The 22,615-nt window shown below is 43.5% G+C and overlaps 1 protein-coding gene across 1 annotated transcript in view; it reads left to right on the plus strand.

The window, feature by feature from the left end:
* The window catches only part of REPS2 (RALBP1 associated Eps domain containing 2), a 211,682-nt gene that overhangs the window by 172,740 nt on the left and 16,327 nt on the right, over positions 1-22,615 (plus strand). Inside the window, exon 18 of the mRNA XM_068268694.1 lies at positions 15,010-15,155. Within this exon, the coding sequence (XP_068124795.1) occupies positions 15,010-15,155 (146 nt within the window). The remainder of the gene's footprint in view (positions 1-15,009; positions 15,156-22,615) is intronic.

Genomic DNA, 22,615 nt, shown 5'->3' on the forward strand with positions numbered 1-22,615 from the left:
TTTGATAAATAAGCCCCTAATTGCCCCCACAACTGTGGGTGAAAGTTTCTCAATATATGTTTACTGTTTTTCATATATTGTGCTGTTCTTCATGTATTGTGTTATAAAATGTTTAACTGAGTTCTGGGCTGATGGGAGTCACTGGACCAAGCGGTTGGCTTCCATCTCCCACCAAATACTGCACCCTGATGACGCCTACTCCAAAACCTCATACGGGGTGTGCAACAAGACTTAAAATTTTGTTGCTCAGGCCCTTTCTTGGCCTGAGATTTATGTTACTAATCTTGATTTCTCTGCTACTTGATTTCTTTTCTGCACCTCTATCTCTCCCCACCTATGTGTTTTTCCCCAGCAGGAGATGTGTCGGCTCCCCCAAAGAAGACACGATAACCAGGTCTTGCGGTATGATTGAAAAGAAATGCTTAATTATTCAGTATAATTTAAACAATGGATAAATGTTCTATAGCATCCTATAATGTCAAGGGCTTTAATATCCCCAACAGAAGGTCCCAAATCCTATATCACCTTCATAAGCAAAAAGCCTCAATCATCTTTTTACAAGAAACCCATTTTAAAGAGGGGGAAGTCCCCTCATTTAAATCCAGATACTACAATAAATGGTACCATAGTACAAACCCTGTGGGTAAATCTAAAGGAGTCTCCATAGGATTACATAAAAATCTTAGCTTAAATATACTTAAATCACAAATAGACACACAAGGTAGGTATATCTTCCTTATAATCCAGATCCAAGATAGTAAATACACCTTGGCAAATATATACCTCCCTAACCGAAACCCAGGTAATACTTTACTTACATATCTATCCAAACTCGCACAATTTGCAGAAGGTACCATAATCCTAGGGGGCGACCTTAACCTTTGTCTCAACCCACAGCTAGATTCCTCTTCTCAACGACAACCGATCCCCAAACACATCCTCGCGAAAATTAAATCTAGGCTGCAGTCTCTGTGCCTGGTGGATGCCTGGAGGACCCTTTATCCAACTGTCAAAGACTATACATTCTTCTCCTCTGTCCACCAGTCTCATAGTCGAATAGACTACTTATTCACTTCTCAAAGACTCCTCGATAGGGACATCCAGGCGTCCATAGGAAACAGATTGTGGTCAGACCACGCTCCAATATATTGTTCCTTCATGTTAAATAGACCTCAGAAAGCCCAGAATCAATGGAGATTGAACGATAACCTACTTCGAGACCCCACCTGTGTAGCTGATATTAAAAAAACCATTGAAAACTTCTCCCTCAATCATGCCCAGGACGAAACTTCGGCCCCCATCAAATGGGAAGCCCTAAAATGTGTGCTTAGAGGGGTCTTTATCTCCCATGGCTCAAGGCTTAAAAAGGAGCGTAGCGAACAAATCTCTAAACTGCTCCGCGAAATTGGGGAACTGGAAGGGGATCTAAAAGATAAATACTCCCCTGAGGTAGACCTTAAACTGTCCAACACCAGACAAACCCTCCTATCCTTAATAGACCAAAGTACCCTTATGGCTAGAGAAAAAACCCAGAGCATGCTCTTTCACCAAGGAGGCAAATGCGGCACTCTACTGGCTAGGTCCCTACACCCAGTCTCTTCCCCTGCAAATATCTTCTCAATTAAGAACAAGCAGAACCAAACTAAATTCAAAACATCCGATATTGCCAAAGAATTCAACACATATTATACCTCCCTTTACAACATTAAGGGCAAATTCCATGACATAGACCCAGCTAAACTAAAGGAAAAAATAACTGCATATATTGCTGCCACCCCCTTACCCACACTATCTCCTGACATTATCAAGGAGTTGGACCAAAGCTTCACCGAAATTGAATTATTGACGTGCATTGGGTCCATTAAGAAGGGGAAAAGTCCAGGCCCTGACGGCCTTTCAGGAACCTTTTTCAAACAATTTTCCAATGAACTATCCCCAATATTATTACAGGCGTTCAACTCTATCGATGACTCCCATTTCTTCACCCCCCAAACTACTATGGCACACATCACTGTCATTCCCAAGCCAGGAAAAGACCCAAATCATTGTCTAAACTACAGGCCCATCTCCCTGATCAATATCGACCTAAAACTTTTTGCCAAATTACTAGCTGAAAGACTCAAACCCCTACTCCCTACAATCATACACACCGACCAAGCAGGTTTTGTCTCTGGAAGAGAGGCCAGAGACAATACCCTGAAGACAGTCTCTTTGATACACTATGCTAAAAAGTCCAACCTACCTCTATGCATTGTATCTGTGGATGCCGAGAAGGCGTTCGACAGGGTCCACTGGCTGTTCTTGGAGCTGTCCCTTAGACAACTAGGCCTGGGTGATACTTCCATGAACAAAATTATGTCACTCTACCACAATCCCACAGCCAGAATCCGAGTTAACGGGACCCTGTCGGACGCCTTCAAAATTGCCAATGGCACCAGACAGGGATGCCCACTGTCCCCATTATTGTATGTGATCTGCATGGAACACTTGGCGATTGCACTTAGGCAGAATCCTTCAATCCAAGGGATAAAAATAAGTGATCACCATTTTAAACTTTCACTATTTGCGGACGACCTGTTATTATACATATCTAATCCCCACATAGCATTCCCGCATATCCTTTCTGATTTGAATAAATTTGGAGATGTTAGCAATTTCAAAATTAACATTACCAAAACTGAGGCCCTTAATATTAATCTTTCCCCAACCGTAATTAATTCACTCAAGAATTCATTCAACTTTAGATGGCAACCCAGCCATATTAAATATCTGGGTGTGTTAATCCCTAGTGACCTAGGAAAATTGTACCAGCTCAACTACCCACCGCTCTCTGACAAAATACAAAGAGAACTAGATAACTGGGCTACCTTAAGACTCACTTGGTCCAGTCGTATAAACGTGATTAAGATGGATACCCTTCCTAAAATCCTTTATACGTTACAAGCTATCCCCATTGGGCTTCCGGGTCCTTTTCTCAGAAAATTACAATCATCAATACTAAACTTTATCTGGCTACGTAAAACACACCGGACAAAATTCAAACTTTTAACTAGACCTAAATCCGAAGGGGGGATGGGTTTACCAGACATCAAAACATATTACTATGCCTCGCTCTTAACCCATGTTCTTAACTGGTTTCAAGATAGACACAATAAACAATGGGTCACCCTAGAATCGGTCACTTCTAAATTAGACCCAAGAGCATTACTATGGATACCACCAGATTTGAAACCAGATCCTGATGACATCGCGTTCTGGACACAAATAGTCATAAGAAAGTGGCGCGACATTAGAGATCGGCTTAAACTTTCCACAATGTATGGCCCGCTCACTCCTCTCCTTGACAACCCCTCTCTAGCTACAGGGATACAGCAACCCTCCTTCCTAGGATGGAACAGAGAATTCTGGCCCCAAGTGAGACATATTGTTAGCTCTAGTAAACTTATGCCCAAAGAGAAAATAGGCAACCCCCAAAATCCTCCTAAAGTGAGCTGGCTAGCGTGGTCCCAGCTCACCTGGTTTTATAACTCCTTGATGTCTAAATCTAATCTGCATAGATCTTTAACTCCATTCGAACGACTATGTGCCACAACCGCATCTCTAAACCACAAAATATCCCTAATATACTCCTTACTGGTATGCACCGACAGCGAAAAAGATTTACTCAAACTAACAGACACCTGGGACAGGGACTTGGGACAAGCTCTTCCTGCAGAAGACTGGGAAAAATTTTTTGAGCTGACGCACAAATCCTCCGTCTCTCTAAATTTCCAAGAGAGAAACTTTAAAATATTTGCTAGATGGTATCGGGTACCATCTCAGGTGTCTAAATATAACCAGGGGAGCTCGGATCAATGCTGGAGATGTTCACAATCTAAAGGTACATACATCCATATATGGTGGGATTGCCCTAGAATACAACAGTTCTGGGTGGGGGTATTCGAGGTCCACAAACAAATATACTGTGAGCCTCTCCCAATGAAAGCCTCAACAGCTCTTTTAACTCTACTTCCAAGTAATACCTCCAGTATTAAGAAATCATTAACTCCAGTTTTACTCACTACAGCGAGGCTACTAATTGCCCGATGCTGGAAATCAAGCTCAATCCCTACAATGACTGACTTATTCAAGGAGATCAATGGAATTATGCGTTTGGAGGACCTCTTTACCCTGGCCCCGAACAATGCCGACTCTTTTGTCACTAAGTGGGCCATCTGGCTAGATTTTAGAGATTCAGATAAAGCTAAGACTATTCTCCATAGAGACTTTGCCCCTCCAACACCCACAGTACCACAATAATAGACCTAACTTCCAACACTTAGTAACCATAGCCAAGAGCTAGACACATCTCCTGCAACCCCCTCCTTCCCCTTCCCTTTCCCAATATCCTTCCCCTCCCTCTTCCCCCTTATCTCTACCTGTCCTACTCTGTCCACTCCTATTGTCTGTCTCCTCTCAAATGCAAATATGTTCAAATGTGTACTTATTCTTAAGCTCTCATCGATATACAAAGGTTGTTTACTCTGAAATTCATATCCATTCGATATTCCACCCTACCAGGCTCTATCTCTGTATCTAAACACACACCAGCACTCAATAGTAATTCAACCTCTCTGGTCCATATCCAGGCTGCTACCTCTCGACACGGAGCCGTACCTAACAAATTGGACTGCCGCTCTATTTTTCCCTTAATGATACCGAAAGCCTAATTATATGTTCTAATTAGCAACTACAGTTACACATATTACCCCTGCAATATGTTACTTTGTATTTTTTTTACTGTTATGCATTTAAACTTTCAATAAAAACTTATTTTGGAAAAATTAGATTTGTCATTATTAGCATTATTACTCCAAGTTTATATAATACCAACTTATCACACAGCACTTTACCATTTTGGGAAATTACAATGCAGATTTCTAAGAATGAATGATGTAACAATCTACATAAGAAAAGAAAGTGCTAGGAATTACACAAATCAAAATTGTCAACGATCATTTTGTTTTACGTATCAAGCTGAGCACTTGGTGTACTTCTTTCGAAGATTCCTTAGTTTGAATAGCAGCTGGGCTTCTGCATACTGGAAAAGCCTGGAGAAATAACTCAATACCAAAGCTTAGTTTCAAAGAGTTCATGGTCATTTGATGCTTGGTGCTTTAGGGATGCAGCGTGACATTGATCACTTTCTTTATGGTAAAATATGTGACAGAGGTCCTTTAGTGCTTGACTTTGGCCCATGGGAACCATATCCGCACAGCTGAATTTCAAAAATAATTCAAATTCTGAAAATACCTGGCAGGTTTAGAATTTCCAGACCACTTGAACTAAATGATTTTAAGCACTTTTGGCTCCAGGTAACTTATTTATCTTTAGGATGCTGGAAATTCAGATTTCATGCAAAGTGTTTCATGCCAGTTACGGAGTGTTCATTTAGACCATCAAAGTAGGGGCAGAACTTATTTTAACTTTTACATGTTTACTTTGATTACTTATACATTAGTTTGAATAACTTTTATGACTAAACATCAACATTTGAGGACAGACCATTATTAAAGAGAATCTGTACTCTAAAATTCTTACAATAAAAAGCATACCATTCTATTCATTATGTTCTCTTGGGCCCCTCTGTGCTGTTTCTGCCACTCCCTGCTGCAATCCTGGCTTGTAATTGCCATTTTTATGCAGTGTTTATGTTAAGCTTGGAGGTGTAATCTCCACAGTCAGCATACAACACATAAGCTGACGTGAAGGAGGTACACACACCAGCACAAGGGATCAGGATATCCCCAGTTTAGTGGAGGAGAGGACTGACTCCAATAGGAGATTGTGGTGCACAGAGCCGGTGCAGATCCGAACAGCCACAAACAACACTTTCGTAATAACGTCTCAGCGCAAAGTAGCGCTGAGCGCATAAACCAGGACTGAGGAGATCAGAACAAGTAGACAGAATGAACGCTTGCTAGCTAGCGGCTACTTAGCGACAGCAAGCGTCCAAAACCAGACAGACTGGAATGAGGCAGCCAATGCGTTGCGGCGATGGCGTGCCTCACAAAGACAGGACAGGAAGAGTCAGAAAATAGCAGGATCGAGATAGATGAACGTAACACAGATAAATATACAATAAGTATGTTTTCCTAGCGTATTACAATTACAGCTATCAATGAAACTCTTTGTAAGGTCTGACTAACATATGTATATATCGGCAATGAACCGATATATGACATAAGCAGGAACGCTGACTAGGACTGGAGTAATACAGGGAACAGGACTCAGAAGGATTCGTTATCTCTTCGCAGAGATGAACGCAATCCACAAACAGGACCAGGAACAGGATAACTAGCTCAGCACGGGTGTTCACGGTACGCGCAAACTACCAAAACGTGCTGGAAAACTGACTAACTGAACACAGGAAATAAACAGTTCGTGTACGTATATATCAGCGACACTGATATATCAACGTAACACAAATACAAGGAAAATAACAAAATGCGCAAGTATGCGTATATATTGGCGATGAACCAATATATGACACAAGACAAGCAAGTAGCACTTCTAGAACAAGAGCAGAACTAGGAGGACTCGCTGACCCCTTCGCAGGAGTCAGCGCAGTCCACACGGACCAGGAACGAGGTGGGGCACGAGCAGAGTAACAGATACAATCTGAGACTATGGTAGCCCATGAGACATTGCAGGAAGCAGTTCTTTATACTGAGGTCATCCAATGGGAGCAGACCTGCAGATTCCCACACAAGTGAATGGTAATTAATCACAGGCTGATAGCAGGAAAAGGCAGACAATGATATGCAGCCTGCAGGAAAGGGACTGCCCCTCCACTGCAGCAGACAATGTTTGTTTACACAAGAGCATGTTAAACTGTCATTAATTTCAGAGTGACTGCAGATGGAATCAGCAACTAGTTTAAGTGCAAACCAAACTATGCAAGAAAATGCATGTAATGACATCAGAACTGCTTGGGTTACAATACCACTGCAGCCATCAGTAAACGCTGCAGACATGATCATAACATTACCCCCCCCCCCCCCCCCCCTTAAAGGCGGATACCAGACGCTTTTCGAAACTGAAATTCCCAACAAAACAATCTGACTGATAATTCATGATGACCGGGACAGCCCGGCAAGACCAAATTCCAGAATCAGTCCCCACAAGACTGGACCCATCAGAACCAGAACCTACAGAACCATGCCCGTCAGCACCACAAGCCTCAGTGTGATACCCATCAGAACCACGACTTCCAGAGAAAAGCCCCCAGAAACTCTCTGAGCGATACCCATCGCCTTCCCGGGACTGTCCAAAAACGCCAAAGCCTTTGCAATGCCCACCGGAACTGTCCCCACCAACACAAAACCCACCGTTGAACCAGTCCAAGGTACCAGGACAAGTTTCCTCAGAGATCTCCCAGAACACTTGGAAGCTCCAAAGAGATCCCCACAGGTCAGAACGCCCCTTAGGCTCACATGGAGAACCATCAAGAACCCCTATGGAACCCAGGGCAACTCTAGAGTCAGGGTCACAAGGACAAACATCAAGATCAGGGTTTTTAGGGACTAGAACCATCTCCGGGCATGCAGGCCAACCGGCAACATCAGAACATGTCTCCACTAGGGAAGCGTGTGAGCACGCCAACACAGACACACTTGGGCACTCTGGCATACGAAGCACATCTGGGCACACCGGCACAAGAGAGACTTCTGGGCATGTCAAGGAACTGCAAACCTCAAAGTCAGTCAAGGTAGGACCGAAACCAGGACTGGGCAAAAAAAAATCATCATGACTAGACTTCACAGTTACTGGATTCTCACTAAAAAATGCAGGATCAGACTTAGATGTCTCTGATTCCAGCAAAGTTATTAACAAATCATGTTCAGGGGCATTTACAAGACAGGACAAATCTTCTGATGTATGCACCGAACTAGACAGGGTTCCCATAACTTCTTCTGGACTAGACAGAGACTCATCAAATACACTGGATTGGAGCTCATGAAGGGCTGCAAAACAAGTCAATAGTGCAGCAATCCCCACTGAACTAGGCAAAACTGAGTAACTCACTGGACAGGAAGGGGATTCAGGAACTTCTGCCACACCGGCCAGAGAACCAGAATTTTCCAGGATACAGGGCTGGGTTTCAGAAACACTCATTAACCCGGACTGAAATTCTGAGATTTCTATTATTTTTTCCAGCGAGTCAGAATTATCCATGTTACAGGGCAAGACTTTTGAAACATTCAGAGGACAGGGCTGGAGTTCCTCGGCTGTTACAACACTGGAGAGGGACTCAACAACATTGGTTAAATCAGACTGTGTACAGGGCAAGGTATCTGACACACTTGCTGACGAGGACAATATTTCAATGGCTTCTGCTTCGCTGGGCAGAAATTCATCAAGTTTTATTAGAGCAGACTGTAATTCCAAAACAGCTGCTAGACAAGTGAATATTACTGTAACACCAACTGAGGTAAGCAGTGCCTCAGACTGTTCTGCTAGAGGGTTTGAAGTATCCAAAGTACTGGGTGAAGCATAAGACTCTGTGACCACAGCTTCACTGGACAGGATCACCGAACAGTCCACACTGCAGGGCAAAACCATGGAAGCACCTGCTGGACAGCATAATGATTCTGTGACCTGAGTTTCATTGGAGAGATCTACTGCACAATTCATGGTACAGGGCAAGTTCACTGGAACATTTTCTGAACACGGTAATAATTCTGCGATTTCGGACTCACATAGCAGACGCTGTGAGTTATTCATGAGACTAGAGTGAGGTGTAGAAACAGGAAGATCAAAACACAATGTTTGCGCATCTAAATCACCATTCAATTGTGAAATTGGAAAATTCAGATGCTGGGGTTCTGAGATTTCTGGACAGGATTGCTGGGACTCAGAAACTGATGTAGTGCATCTATTGGCATCTGCTGGATCAGACAGGAGTTGAACTTTATTAACACAGGTAATTTCTGCAGAAGTGTTTGCAGAGACAGGCAAGATTTTTCTGGTGTCTGTTTCACTGAACAAAGACTCATGAGTACTGGCTAAGCTGGACTCAGAAGTCAGCAGGACCTCTGGGTCCTCTGCTGAGAAATTTGTGCATGGCAAGATTAAGGAAGTATTAGTAATTTCTGTCTTACTGGGAAGTAACACTGAGTTATCCATGGTACAGGGTGGAATTACAGGAACTTCAATTTCACACAAAAGGAGCTCTGAATCACTCGCTGAATCAGCCAAAGGTGCTGAAGCAGGCGAGTCCTCAGGAACTGAGGAAGTGGAACAATCTCCACTTGACAGTGTGTCTTCCCTGGTATCAACTGATTGAATCGCATAAAAATCGTCCAGAATCATTCTCCACACATCGATCAATGGAGCCACAAAGTCATACCCACACACACCGGTTTTTATTAGGTTATAGGCAGACTTAATGCATGCATTCAATACTAATTCACTCTTTGCACTGTAAAACTGACAAAATGAACTTGCATCTTTCTTCCATTCATAGACCAGGGCTTCCATCTCTCCTTTCTCAAATGGAGGATCCCATGCATATTTAACAGCTGAGCATTCCGGCTGATCATAGTTTGCAAATGTGTTAGTGGCAGAAACATACATTGGGTTATTTAGCAGGTGATTGGCCGATTTCTTATTCCTAAGGATCTCCAATACCTGTAGCAAGTGTTGAACTGTAGTGTATGCAAATTTCCCTTGCTGCACGAATAAATTGATCTGTTCAATACTCTGTAATATATCTTCATAATCATATTCAGATAATTCATTTAAACACGAACTTTTATTTTCCCTGGCTAGCAATGAAAGTTCATTAGTAGTTTCATAGGTCCATTTGACTCCCCTGAATGGTGACTGAATTTCATTATCTGCTACTGGCGGAGTCTCATTACAGATCTGATGCGCAGTCGCCAAGGGTAACGCTTTTCTTTTGGAGCGTTTACGTTTGGCTTTAGACCCTGCTGCCTTAGCAGAAGAAAAGTTATCAGAACAATTATCTGCTTGCTGATTATTTTTGTAGGCAGTAGAAGGAGCAGCTGATTGACAAGCTGCCAGGAGCTTATCAAAAGGGCTAGGCAAATCGGTTTTGCGCAGCCAGTTATGGATCACAAACGCTAGAAATTCCAGTGGTCTTTCTTTTAAATTGGTATGATCCAAGACATCGTAGGCCCACTGGAACAAATTTCCCTTAAATAAAACATAAACTAGCTGGGGGGCCCACGTTGAAACAGGAGTAGCCTGGAGCTTGGGATTGGCCAGGAACCTGGTACATTCAGAAAAAAACTCATTTTCTGTTTCAGAATTGAGCTTCTCAAATTTCTTAAAGGAACAGGAACCATAACAAACAGTGTCATTTTTGCTGGGAACCCCCCCCCCCACAATGGGGATTGGTAATGGGGCTACCATAATGTTAAGCTTGGAGGTGTAATCTCCACAGTCAGCATACAACACATAAGCTGACGTGAAGGAGGTACACACACCAGCACAAGGGATCAGGATATCCCCAGTTTAGTGGAGGAGAGGACTGACTCCAATAGGAGATTGTGGTGCACAGAGCCGGTGCAGATCCGAACAGCCACAAACAACACTTTCGTAATAACGTCTCAGCGCAAAGTAGCGCTGAGCGCATAAACCAGGACTGAGGAGATCAGAACAAGTAGACAGAATGAACGCTTGCTAGCTAGCGGCTACTTAGCGACAGCAAGCGTCCAAAACCAGACAGACTGGAATGAGGCAGCCAATGCGTTGCGGCGATGGCGTGCCTCACAAAGACAGGACAGGAAGAGTCAGAAAATAGCAGGATCGAGATAGATGAACGTAACACAGATAAATATACAATAAGTATGTTTTCCTAGCGTATTACCATTACAGCTATCAATGAAACTCTTTGTAAGGTCTGACTAACATATGTATATATCGGCAATGAACCGATATATGACATAAGCAGGAACGCTGACTAGGACTGGAGTAATACAGGGAACAGGACTCAGAAGGATTCGTTATCTCTTCGCAGAGATGAACGCAATCCACAAACAGGACCAGGAACAGGATAACTAGCTCAGCACGGGTGTTCACGGTACGCGCAAACTACCAAAACGTGCTGGAAAACTGACTAACTGAACACAGGAAATAAACAGTTCGTGTACGTATATATCAGCGACACTGATATATCAACGTAACACAAATACAAGGAAAATAACAAAATGCGCAAGTATGCGTATATATTGGCGATGAACCAATATATGACACAAGACAAGCAAGTAGCACTTCTAGAACAAGAGCAGAACTAGGAGGACTCGCTGACCCCTTCGCAGGAGTCAGCGCAGTCCACACGGACCAGGAACGAGGTGGGGCACGAGCAGAGTAACAGATACAATCTGAGACTATGGTAGCCCATGAGACATTGCAGGAAGCAGTTCTTTATACTGAGGTCATCCAATGGGAGCAGACCTGCAGATTCCCACACAAGTGAATGGTAATTAATCACAGGCTGATAGCAGGAAAAGGCAGACAATGATATGCAGCCTGCAGGAAAGGGACTGCCCCTCCACTGCAGCAGACAATGTTTGTTTACACAAGAGCATGTTAAACTGTCATTAATTTCAGAGTGACTGCAGATGGAATCAGCAACTAGTTTAAGTGCAAACCAAACTATGCAAGAAAATGCATGTAATGACATCAGAACTGCTTGGGTTACAATACCCCTGCAGCCATCAGTAAACGCTGCAGACATGATCATAACAGTTTACAAACAAAAAACATACCAAGTGATAGGCTGAGAGTAGCTCAGTGTGTAAGTCATACAGAGTGTGCAGGGGGTCTGGAGAGGGTGTGTATAGCTTCTATCCAATCACAAGCAGCACAGCACATTCCAGCCTGACTGCCTGAGCCCGACAGACCCGACAGAGGAGAGAAGATTAGATCATATAACAGAGATAACACAGCCACTGTGCAACTAGGAAAGGCTGCAGTAAGCCAGAGCACATTAGAACAGGTATAGGAACTTATAGGATAGAAGAAATAAGGCTCAAAATGTTGTTACAGGGTCTCTTTAATACTGCACCCTAATATACGGTAGCTGTGACACGTTTATCTACAGCACATTGACAGTTGAGCAAGTCACATGACTGACTGTCTCTCGGTGGGGTTCACAACCTGATGTCCTTACCTCAATTTGAGGCCAGTTTGGAAAAAGCCTTCTTTTTAAAACATCAATATTGGATATTACATAGTTATCCCCTATGTTTAGTTAAGATGTTGGGGTTAATTGACAAAGCAGCATTATTCTGAAACTTACAAACGTACACATTAATTTAAAGACAAACCAAACAAAAAAAAAAGGATTTTCCCATATTGCACCCACAGCATTATAAATAGTAATGCAACAATACTACCCAGCTACTTATCCACCATTATTTTTGATAAATGGGTTGCTGCATCAAATTTAGTCTAACGCCATCTTTAAAAATGAAAATGCATTTGCCATTCTCAGGGCCTGTTTAGTATTTGTCCCAGCATGCTTTGTGAAAAGGGAAAGAGGGCGGTCTGTGGAGGATTCAGTCTAAAGTTAGTTAAATGAATCATTATACAGTACTTAAAAAAATCAGGATTTCATATTAAAATGTAATGTTAATTATTTTGCAAGGCATCACCAGTTTTTAGTTTGGGTCTGCTTTAAGCTCACCTGGCGTACATAACCGTTTACTTTCATGAACTCTAACCACAACAGAATTTAAGGTCCATTAGCATAAGACTGCTGTGTGAATCAAAGGCATTGTCTTTATTTACCATTTCAAAAAGTAGCACAAAATTGCATTCACAGTTGTCGGAATTGCATGCCTTTTCCGGAATTTGCATTTACAATTAAAATGGAAACAAAAGTTTGCCTTCTTAAAACAGAAGGTATTATCGATAATTCAGGTTGGAGTGAGCATATGATGTCTCCCACAATGCATCACTGCTGAATATGCAAATCACCCCTTGTTGTCCCAGTAATCTAGACACACCTCCAGAACCACTGGAATGCAAAGATGTGTCAGCTTAATTGTACACAGCCACAATAATCCAACATGCATATAGACTGTTATGCCTAGTACACACCATACAATTTTCTAGATTTGCTGTTAAAGCGGAATATAACCCTGCATTTCAACTTTGCTCTAAAACATTATTTACAGTATATTATATGCAACCAGCATTTATTTTTTACTAGACCAGAGCTTTAAAGTTCCTGGACAGAACTGCAGACGCATCCGAAGCTGACATAGATACATTTTGTTTACATAAATGTATCTAAGTGTGGCATGTGACTCACTCTCTCTGACTGAGAAGGAGCTGGAGGACAGCCAAAGAGTGTGTAACATTTATCACTTGTTACATTCTATTTAGATACATGTATCTATCTGAACTTCTGCATATCTCTCCACGGAACTTTAAACCTCTGTGTTTAACCCTTCCAATGCTGGTCTAGTAAAAAAAAATGCTGGTTGCATATAATATGCTGTAAATAATGTTTTAGAGCAAAGTTGAAATGCAGGGTTATATTCCGCTTTAAGGTAGCCTATACACTCGTTAGATTAGCAGCAGATAGATCTCTGATTTATCTGATGTGTTTAGGAACATTTTTTTACTAGGAACAGATTTCCAGTAGATTTCAGTATGAAATCTATTGAAAATCGATCTGATGGCATTTTTTTGCCATCAGATTTCCATTAGGTCCAATGCAAAATGATAAGCCATCTCAAGAGATAAGCCTACATTTTCCAACATGTCAGATCGATTGAAATTGATCTAAATCGATCGAAATCATCAGTGCATGGCATTGATTAATGTGGCTTTATAGGTGACCACACACTATGCAATCTGACTGTGCAATTGTTATACAATCTTACCAACATCCATGTAGTATAACAGCAATAGATTAACTGTGACTTGGATATATTTTTCAGTTACGGTAGTCTCTAGTTATACTACATGAAAGTGGTAAAATTAGTGATTGATTGTACAGTCAGATTACATGGTGTTTGGCCACCTTTAGGGGTAGGACTAGAAACACCAGGGGTTAACATTTACAAACATTTACAAATAAAACACATGTAAGTCAACGGCACATGGCAGTTTTACTGCCATTTATTGAATACGATCTATAGATCGATAAATTATTTAATAAGATACTTGTAAAAACTGGATAGTGATTTCTTGAGCTGATGATTGACATGGATATACTGTTTTATACCACTTAATGACAAGCAGACTTATAAGAACGTCCCACTAGAGCCTCTTAACGGCTCCAGGACGTCAAACCGTGCTGCTGCTGCTGTGCGCGTGTACATGAGATTAGTGGGGGGGGGGGGGGGGGAACACCATAGAAAAAATACACCTTTATTTCCAAATAATATGTTGTCTCAATACTACTACTGTACTAGAGACATAATTAAAACCTTGTGATAACTAGGACAAATAGGCAGATAAAATGTGTGGGTTTTATGCACAGTAGCAGTGTTTATATTAAAACTATAGGGGATGAAATTGGCGAAATAGTGTATTTTTTCAATTTTCCTTGTTTTTCCCTTTAAAATGCATAGAAAATAAAGTGATTACTAAAAACAAATATCAACCCCAAAAAGCCTAGTTGGTGGTGAAAAAAAAGACATAGATCATTTCATTGTGATTAGTAGTGATTAAGCTATTGGCAAATGAAAGGGATGAGCATTGAAAGGTGAAAATCGCTCTTGTCCGTTAGGGTAAAAACGCCTTTGGGATGAAGTGGTTAATCATATATTTAGATAAAAAAATACAATTTTAACCATCTTTGCCATTAAAATGACCTTTAAAATGTTATTAATATGGCTGGTTACATCTACAAGCATGCTAGCAGGGCATTTTATCGTACATTTTCTTTAAGTTCTTCAAGAAATTACATAACTGAAAGTCAAAAACAATAAACTAATTTCTAAAATGCATCCCTGATATGTTTTTGTCATTTTTCTCCTGAAGGAAATGGTCCTCAACCAACCCCCCACCAAACCATTACGACGAAAATTTCATCCAGAAAGCCAGGTGCTAGAAAACCATGACTTGTCATTGCCATCAAGTGTGACCTCCTCAGTCGCGTCTCTGAAGTCGCATCCAGCTGTGCAAAAGTATGTAGAACACTTCATAATCTTACACTCCATGTTTTATATAGGGGTGAGGAATGTAAGCAAGTTTAGGCATACAACAGATCTTCTGCACTATACTGCTTTAGCTGTAAAAATAAACTCTGATAATTAGTTTCTGCAGGCTGGTATTCAGCCGTGAAATGTGTTATTATATGCAGGCTGCTGATGTATCCAGTTCAAGACATTGACCCCATCCTCACACAGCAGCGTTCCGTTACAGTTCTCTTTCACCATAAATAACTGGCTGCATGCTGACCTTTCTGCTAGTGTCACCATTTGGCCTGCAGAGTAATAAAGCCCTTTGTGCTTTGCATTTTTCGGTAATAATAGACACAGGAACATTATGGCCCGTACTCACGGGCTGCAAAAATCGCCTGTCGCCAGCACACGTGAGCGTGTGGGCGACAGGCCGGCAACAGCTTCTCTCCAGGTCCCTCCGCGTACTCACGCGGAAGAGGGACCAGCGGCGAGACGGAAGCTGTCGCCGACGTTCCTCCTCCCCCCGCCGGAAGCTCCATAAACCTCAATGGAGGTTGCTGTCGCTAGTCCGCGTACTCACGCGGACTAGCGACAGTTGCGGCGGGGGGGCAGCGGCTACTGTCGCCATGCGATTGAAAGTTTCAATCGCCTGGCGACATGAGCAACGGGCGACAGTTCAGGGTGCGCGCGCGTGCGGCGGCCCATACTCACGGGCGACCTGTCGCCGCAACACGCGCGCGCCGCGTGTTGCGGCGACAAATGTCACTCGTGAGTATGGGCCATTACAGCATGCAGCTAAATGCTACTTTTTTTAAGCATTTTGTTTTTTTATTGCCTGTGTAAGGATACTATTTATATGGCAATCCAAGTGCTTTTATTTAGGCCGGTTTTACATTTGTTGGGCGCGTTCTGCATTGCACACAGATATGAGACTTCATATGACCCTGTGCCATGGGGTACTGACATGGTCATATGCATAGGCCTGCCCCCTGGTTATTGACGTACTCCACGCTGGGCACTGGGATTCTAATTGGGACACGCATGCGCCGCACCGCGCTCCCATCATGCACAATGCCTGCGTCACCCATTGACTTGCTTTACTGCATGATTCATGCGGCAACGCGCTGCAGACTTTGCATCAGATCAGATGCTTCGGCGCATCACATTAACTCTGCAAAGCTCCATTGACTTATGCTGGGAATACACCTTACAATTTTCTGTTAGATTTTTCTGTTAGATTTTCTGTTAGAATGCATAATTAGATTATTTTCTGTATAGAATGGTCATTATCTCTGGTGCATTGTCTTCTGTTTATCTCCTGCTGAGTAGAACAATGCCTAATTGCTCGGCAGATAGATGGTAAGATAGATACATTTCCAACATGTTGAACTGTATCTATCTGGCAGGTAAATCTAAGAGAAAATTGTATGATGTATTCCCAGCATTACATTGCACTTGCGGTTATATGCGTGAAGCGTCAATCAAGCTCACGTTGTCTGTGGTGTACTACACAGACGCAGTAGTTCTACGCCTGTGCAGTACGACGTGGAAAACGTGGGCTTTATTGACAGCGTTGCTTCACGCAGGTGCCGTAAGGACGTCCTCGAGGTCGGCATCTGCACCGTGTGGAGACCCCGGGCCGGTGGCTGCAAACGAAGCTGTCAGGGTGGGACAGACAGCTGTGAGGAGCTGGAGAAAGCCCCAGGTAAGTAAATCGGATTTACATTATTTTGCCTGATGATTCCCTTAAGCTACAGTAGGAACATAAGACAATGACTGACTATGGCAGGGATTACATTGTAAGCACCTCTGAGGGACAGTTAGTGAGATGACTATATACACTATGGAAAGCACTGCAGCACTATATTAATAGTAATAATAATAATTACGGTATCCTTTCTTGGGCATAGTACTGCTTGTGAGTCTAGGTATCACAAACTGTTTTCATTTCAGTTGAACTTCCTGATTTCCCAAACTCTTTGCTCACCACAGACTCACTTTTAGATTTTAGCAGCTTAACATGCCTCCTCCTTAACCACTTCCCGACCGCCGTATATACAATTGGCGGCCGGGAAGTGCACCCCGCAAGGACCGCCGTATAGACAAATGGCGGCGGTCCTTGTAGGGGCATGGGCGGAGCGATCGCGTCATCAGTGACGCGATCCTCCGCCGCCGCCTGGCGCCGCACACCCGCCGCAACATCCCGCCGGCCATACGGAAGCGCCGGCGGGATGTTAACCCGACGATCGCCGCATACAAAGTGTATAATACACTTTGTAATGTTTACAAAGTGTATTATACAGGCTGCCTCCTGCCCTGGTGGTCCCAGTGTCCGAGGGACCACCAGGGCAGGCTGCAGCCACCCTAGTCTGCACCAAGCACACTGATTTCCCCCCCCCTGCCCCAGATCGCCCACAGCACCCATCAGACCCCCCCCCCCTGCCCACCCCCCAGACCCCTGTTTGCACCCAATCACCCCCCTAATCACCCATCAATCACTCCCTGTCACTATCTGTCAACGCTATTTTTTTTAATCCCCCCCCTGCCCCCTGCTCCCTCCTGATCACCCCCCCACCCCTCAGATTCTCCCCAGACCCCCCCCTCAGACCCCCCCCCACATGTACTGTATGCCTCTATCCCTCCTGATCACCTGTCAATCACCTGTCAATCACCCATCAATCACCCCCTGTCACTGCCACCCATCAATCAGCCCCTAACCTGCCCCTTGCGGGCAATCTGATCACCCCCCCACACCAATAGATCGCCCGCAGATCCGACATCAGATCACCTACCAAATCCATTGTTTACATCTATTCTCTCCTCTAAACACCCACTAATTACCCATCAATCACCCCCTATCACCACCTGTCACTTTTACCTATCAGATCAGACCCTAATCTGCCCCTTGCGGGCACCCAATCACCCGCCCACACGCTCAGATTGCCCTCTGACCCCCCCTTATCAATTCACCAGTGCATTAATTACATCTGTTCTTCCCTGTAATAACCCACTGATCACCTGTCAATCACCTGCCAATCACCTATCACCCATCAATCACCCCGTCACCCCCTGTCACTGCCACCCCCCTGTCATCAGCCCCTAACCTGCCCCTTGCGGGCAATCTGATCACCCACCCACACCATTAGATCGCCCGCAAACCCGCCGTCAGATTACCTCCCAAATGTATTGTTTACATCTGTTATCTTCTCTAAACACCCACTAATTACCCATCAATCACCCATCAATCACCCCCTATCACCACCTGTCACTGTTACCTATCAGATCAGACCCTAATCTGCCCCTTGCGAGCACCCAATCACCCGCCCACACGCTCAGATTGCCCTCAGACCCCCCCCCCCCCCCTTTATCAATTCGCCAGTGCATTAATTACATCTGTCCTTCCCTGTAATAACCCACTGATCACCTGTCAATCACCTGCCAATCACCTATCACCCATCAATCACCCCCTGTCACTGCCACCCATCAATCAGCCCCTAACCTGCCCCTTGCGGGCAAACTGATCACCCACCCACACCAATAGATCGCCCGCAGATCCGACATCAGATCACCACCCAAGCGCAGTGTTTCCATCTATTCTCTCCTCTAAACACCCACTAATTACCCATCAATCACCCATCAATCACCCATCAATCACCCCCTATCACCACCTGTCACTGTTACCCATCAGATCAGACCCTAATCTGCCCCTTGCGGGCACCCAATCACCCGCCTACACGCTCAGATTGCCCTCAGACCCCCCCTTATCAATTCGCCAGTGCAATATTTACATCTGTTCTCCCCTGTAATAACCCACTAATTACCTGTCAATCACCTATCAATCACCCATCAATCACCCCCTGTCACTGCCACCCATCAATCACCCCCTGTCACTGCCACCCATCAATCACCCGCTGTCACTGCCACCCATCAATCACCCGCTGTCACTGCCACCCATTAATCAGCCCCTAACCTGCCCCTTGCGGGCAATCTGATCACCCACCCACACCAATAGGTCGCCCGCAGATCCGACGTCCGATCACCTCCCAAGTGCAGTGTTTACATCTGTTCTCTACCCTAAACACCCACTAATTACCCATCAATCACCCCCTGTCACTGCTACCTATCAGATTAGACCCCTATCTGCCCCTAGGGCACTCAATCACCCGCCCACACCCTCAGAATGCCCTCAGACCCCAGCCCTGATCACCTCGCCAGTGCATTGCTTGCATCTATTCCCCCCTCTAATCACACCTTGAGACACCCATCAATCACCTCCTGTCACCCCCTAGCACACCTACCCATCAGATCAGGCCCTAATTTCCCCCGTGTGGGCTCCTGATCACTCGGCCAAACCCTCAGATCCCCCTCAGACCCCCTTCCGATCACCTCCCCAGTGCATTGATTGCATCTATTTTCCCCTCTAACCACCCCCTGAGACACCCATCAATCACCTCCTGTCACCCCCCTAGCACTCCTATCCATCAAATCAGGCCCAATACAACCTGTCATCTAAAAGGCCACCCTGCTTATGACCGGTTCCACAAAATTCGCCCCCTCATAGACCACCTGTCATCAAAATTTGCAGATGCTTATACCCCTGAACAGTCATTTTGAGACATTTGGTTTCCAGACTACTCACGGTTTTGGGACCGTAAAATGCCAGGGCAGTATAGGAACCCCACAAGTGACCCCATTTTAGAAAAAAAGACACCCCAAGGTATTCTGTTAGGTGTATGACGAGTTCATAGAAGATTTTATTTTTTGTCAAAAGTTAGCGGAAATTGATTTTTATTGGTTTTTTTTCACAAAGTGTCATTTTTCACTAACTTGTGACAAAAAATAAAATCTTCTATGAACTCACCGTACTACTAACGGAATACCTTGGGGTGTCTTCTTTCTAAAATGGGGTCATTAGTGGGGTTCCTATCAGGGACAGATCTAGACCAAGTTGCCCCAAGTTGCGCCTGGGGCAAGGTCAGGTTTTGGCGCCTAAACTGCCATTCCCCATCCACATTTTGCCGCCTTTTTAAGTATTCAACAAACTGCGCCTGGGGCAAGAGACCCGCTTGCCCCCCCCTAGATCCGTCCCTGGTTCCTATACTGCCCTGGCATTTTAGGGGCCCTAAACCGTGAGGAGTAGTCTTGAAACAAAAATGACCTGTGAAATCCTAAAGGTACTCATTGGACTTTGGGCCCCTTAGTGCAGTTAGGGTGCAAAAAAGTGCCACACATGTGGTATCGCCGTACTCGGGAGAAGTAGTATAATGTGTTTTGGGGTGTATTTTTACATATACCCATGCTGGGTGGGAGAAATACCTCTGAAAATGACAATCTTTTGATTTTTTTACACACAATTGTCCATTTACAGAGGTATTTCTCCCACCCAGCATGGGTATGTGTAAAAATACACCCCAAAACACATTGTACTACTTCTCCAGAGTACGGCGATACCACATGTGTGGCACTTTTTTGCACCCTAACTGCGCTAAAGGGTCCAAAGTCCAATGAGTACCTTTAGGATTTCACAGGTCATTTTGAGAAATTTCGTTTCAAGACTACTCCTCACGGTTTAGGGCCCCTAAAATGCCAGGGCAGTATAGGAACCCCACAAATGACCCCATTTTAGAAAGAAGACACCCCAAGGTATTCCGTTAGTAGTATGGCGAGTTCATAGAAGATTTTATTTTTTGTCACAAGTTAGCGGAAATTGATTTTAATTGTGTTTTTTCACAAAGTGTCATTTTCCGCTAACTTGTGACAAAAAATAAATTCTTCTATGAACTCACCATACTCCTAACGGAATACCTTGGGGTGTCTTCTTTCTAAAATGGGGTCATTTGTGGAGTTCCTATACTGCCCTGGCATTTTAGGGGCCCTAAACCGTGAGGAGTAGTCTTGAAACGAAATTTCTCAAAATGACCTGTGAAATCCTAAAGGTACTCATTGGACTTTGGGCCCTTTAGTGCAGTTAGGGTGCAAAAAAGTGCAACACATGTGGTATCGCCGTACTCAGGAGAAGTAGTATAATGTGTTTTGGGGTGTATTTTTACACATACTCATGCTGAGTGGGAGAAAGATCTCTGTAAATCGACAATTGTGTGTAAAAACAATTAAAAAATTGTCATTTACAGAGATATTTCTCCCACCCAGCATGGGTATGTGTAAAACTACACCCCAAAACACATTATACTACTTCTCCTGAGTATGGCAATACCACATGTGTGGCACTTTTTTGCAGCCTAACTGCGCCAAGGGGTCCAAAGTCCAATGAGCACCTTTAGGCTTTACAGGGGTGCTTACAATTTAGCACCCCCAAAATGTCAGGACAGTAAACACACCCCACAAATGACCCATTTTGGAAAGTAGACCCTTCAAGGTATTCAGAGAGGGGCATGGTGAGTCCGTGGCAGATTTCATTTTTTTTTTTTGTCGAAATGGAAACTTTTTTTTTTTTGTCACAAAGTGTCATTTTCCGCTTACTTGTGACAAAAAATAATATCTTCTATGAACTCATTATGCCTCTCAGTGAATACTTTGGGATGTCTTCTTTCCAAAATGGGGTCATTTGGGGGGTATTTATACTATCCTGGAATTCTAGCCCCTCATGAAACATGACAGGGGGTCAGAAAAGTCATAGATGCTTGAAAATGGGAAAATTCGCTTTTTGCACCACAGTTTGTAAACGCTATAACTTTTACCCAAACCAATAAATATACACTGAATGGGGTTTTTTTTATCCAAAACATGTTTGTCCACATTTTTCGCGCTGCATGTATACAGAAATTTTACTTTATTTGAAAAATGTCAGCACAGAAAGTTAAAAAAATCATTTTTTTTGCCAAAATTCATGTCTTTTTTGATGAATATAATAAAAAGTAAAAATCGCAGGAGCAATCAAATAGCACCAAAAGAAAGCTTTATTAGTGACAAGAAAAGGAGCCAAAATTCATTTAGGTGGTAGGTTGTATGAGCGAGCAATAAACCGTGAAAGCTGCAGTGGTCTGAATGGAAAAAAAGTGGCCGGTCCTTAAGGGGTAGAAAGCCCTAGGTCCTCAAGTGGTTAATGGGCTGCATATTTATATGCTATGCCCAGTACACTGAATCAGACTTCTGGCAAAATGTGACTATTTGATACAGTGCAATATGTAAAAGCAAAGCAATGTCCAAATCTTTTGACACTGAATTTAATCCTACTGTAGAAAGCCTTGCTTGATTGCATACCCTAGAATACATTACCTGGCAAACTCACTTTATGCTATTGATGAATGTGCCATAGTATAAGAACTTATGTAAGAGAATTTAATTGCCAACATAAGCATTATACTTGGTTTGGTTTAAAAAAGACTTCCGTCCATCTAGGTCGGCCAGAAAATATGGCACAATACTAGCATGGACCCTCACATATCCCAGTTCATCCAGAGGAAGGCGAAAAACCCTTACAAAGCTTGAGCAAATTAGCCTTA

The sequence above is a fragment of the Hyperolius riggenbachi genome, chromosome 2, assembly GCF_040937935.1.
Source record: "Hyperolius riggenbachi isolate aHypRig1 chromosome 2, aHypRig1.pri, whole genome shotgun sequence".
NCBI classification, from domain to species: domain Eukaryota; kingdom Metazoa; phylum Chordata; class Amphibia; order Anura; family Hyperoliidae; genus Hyperolius; species Hyperolius riggenbachi.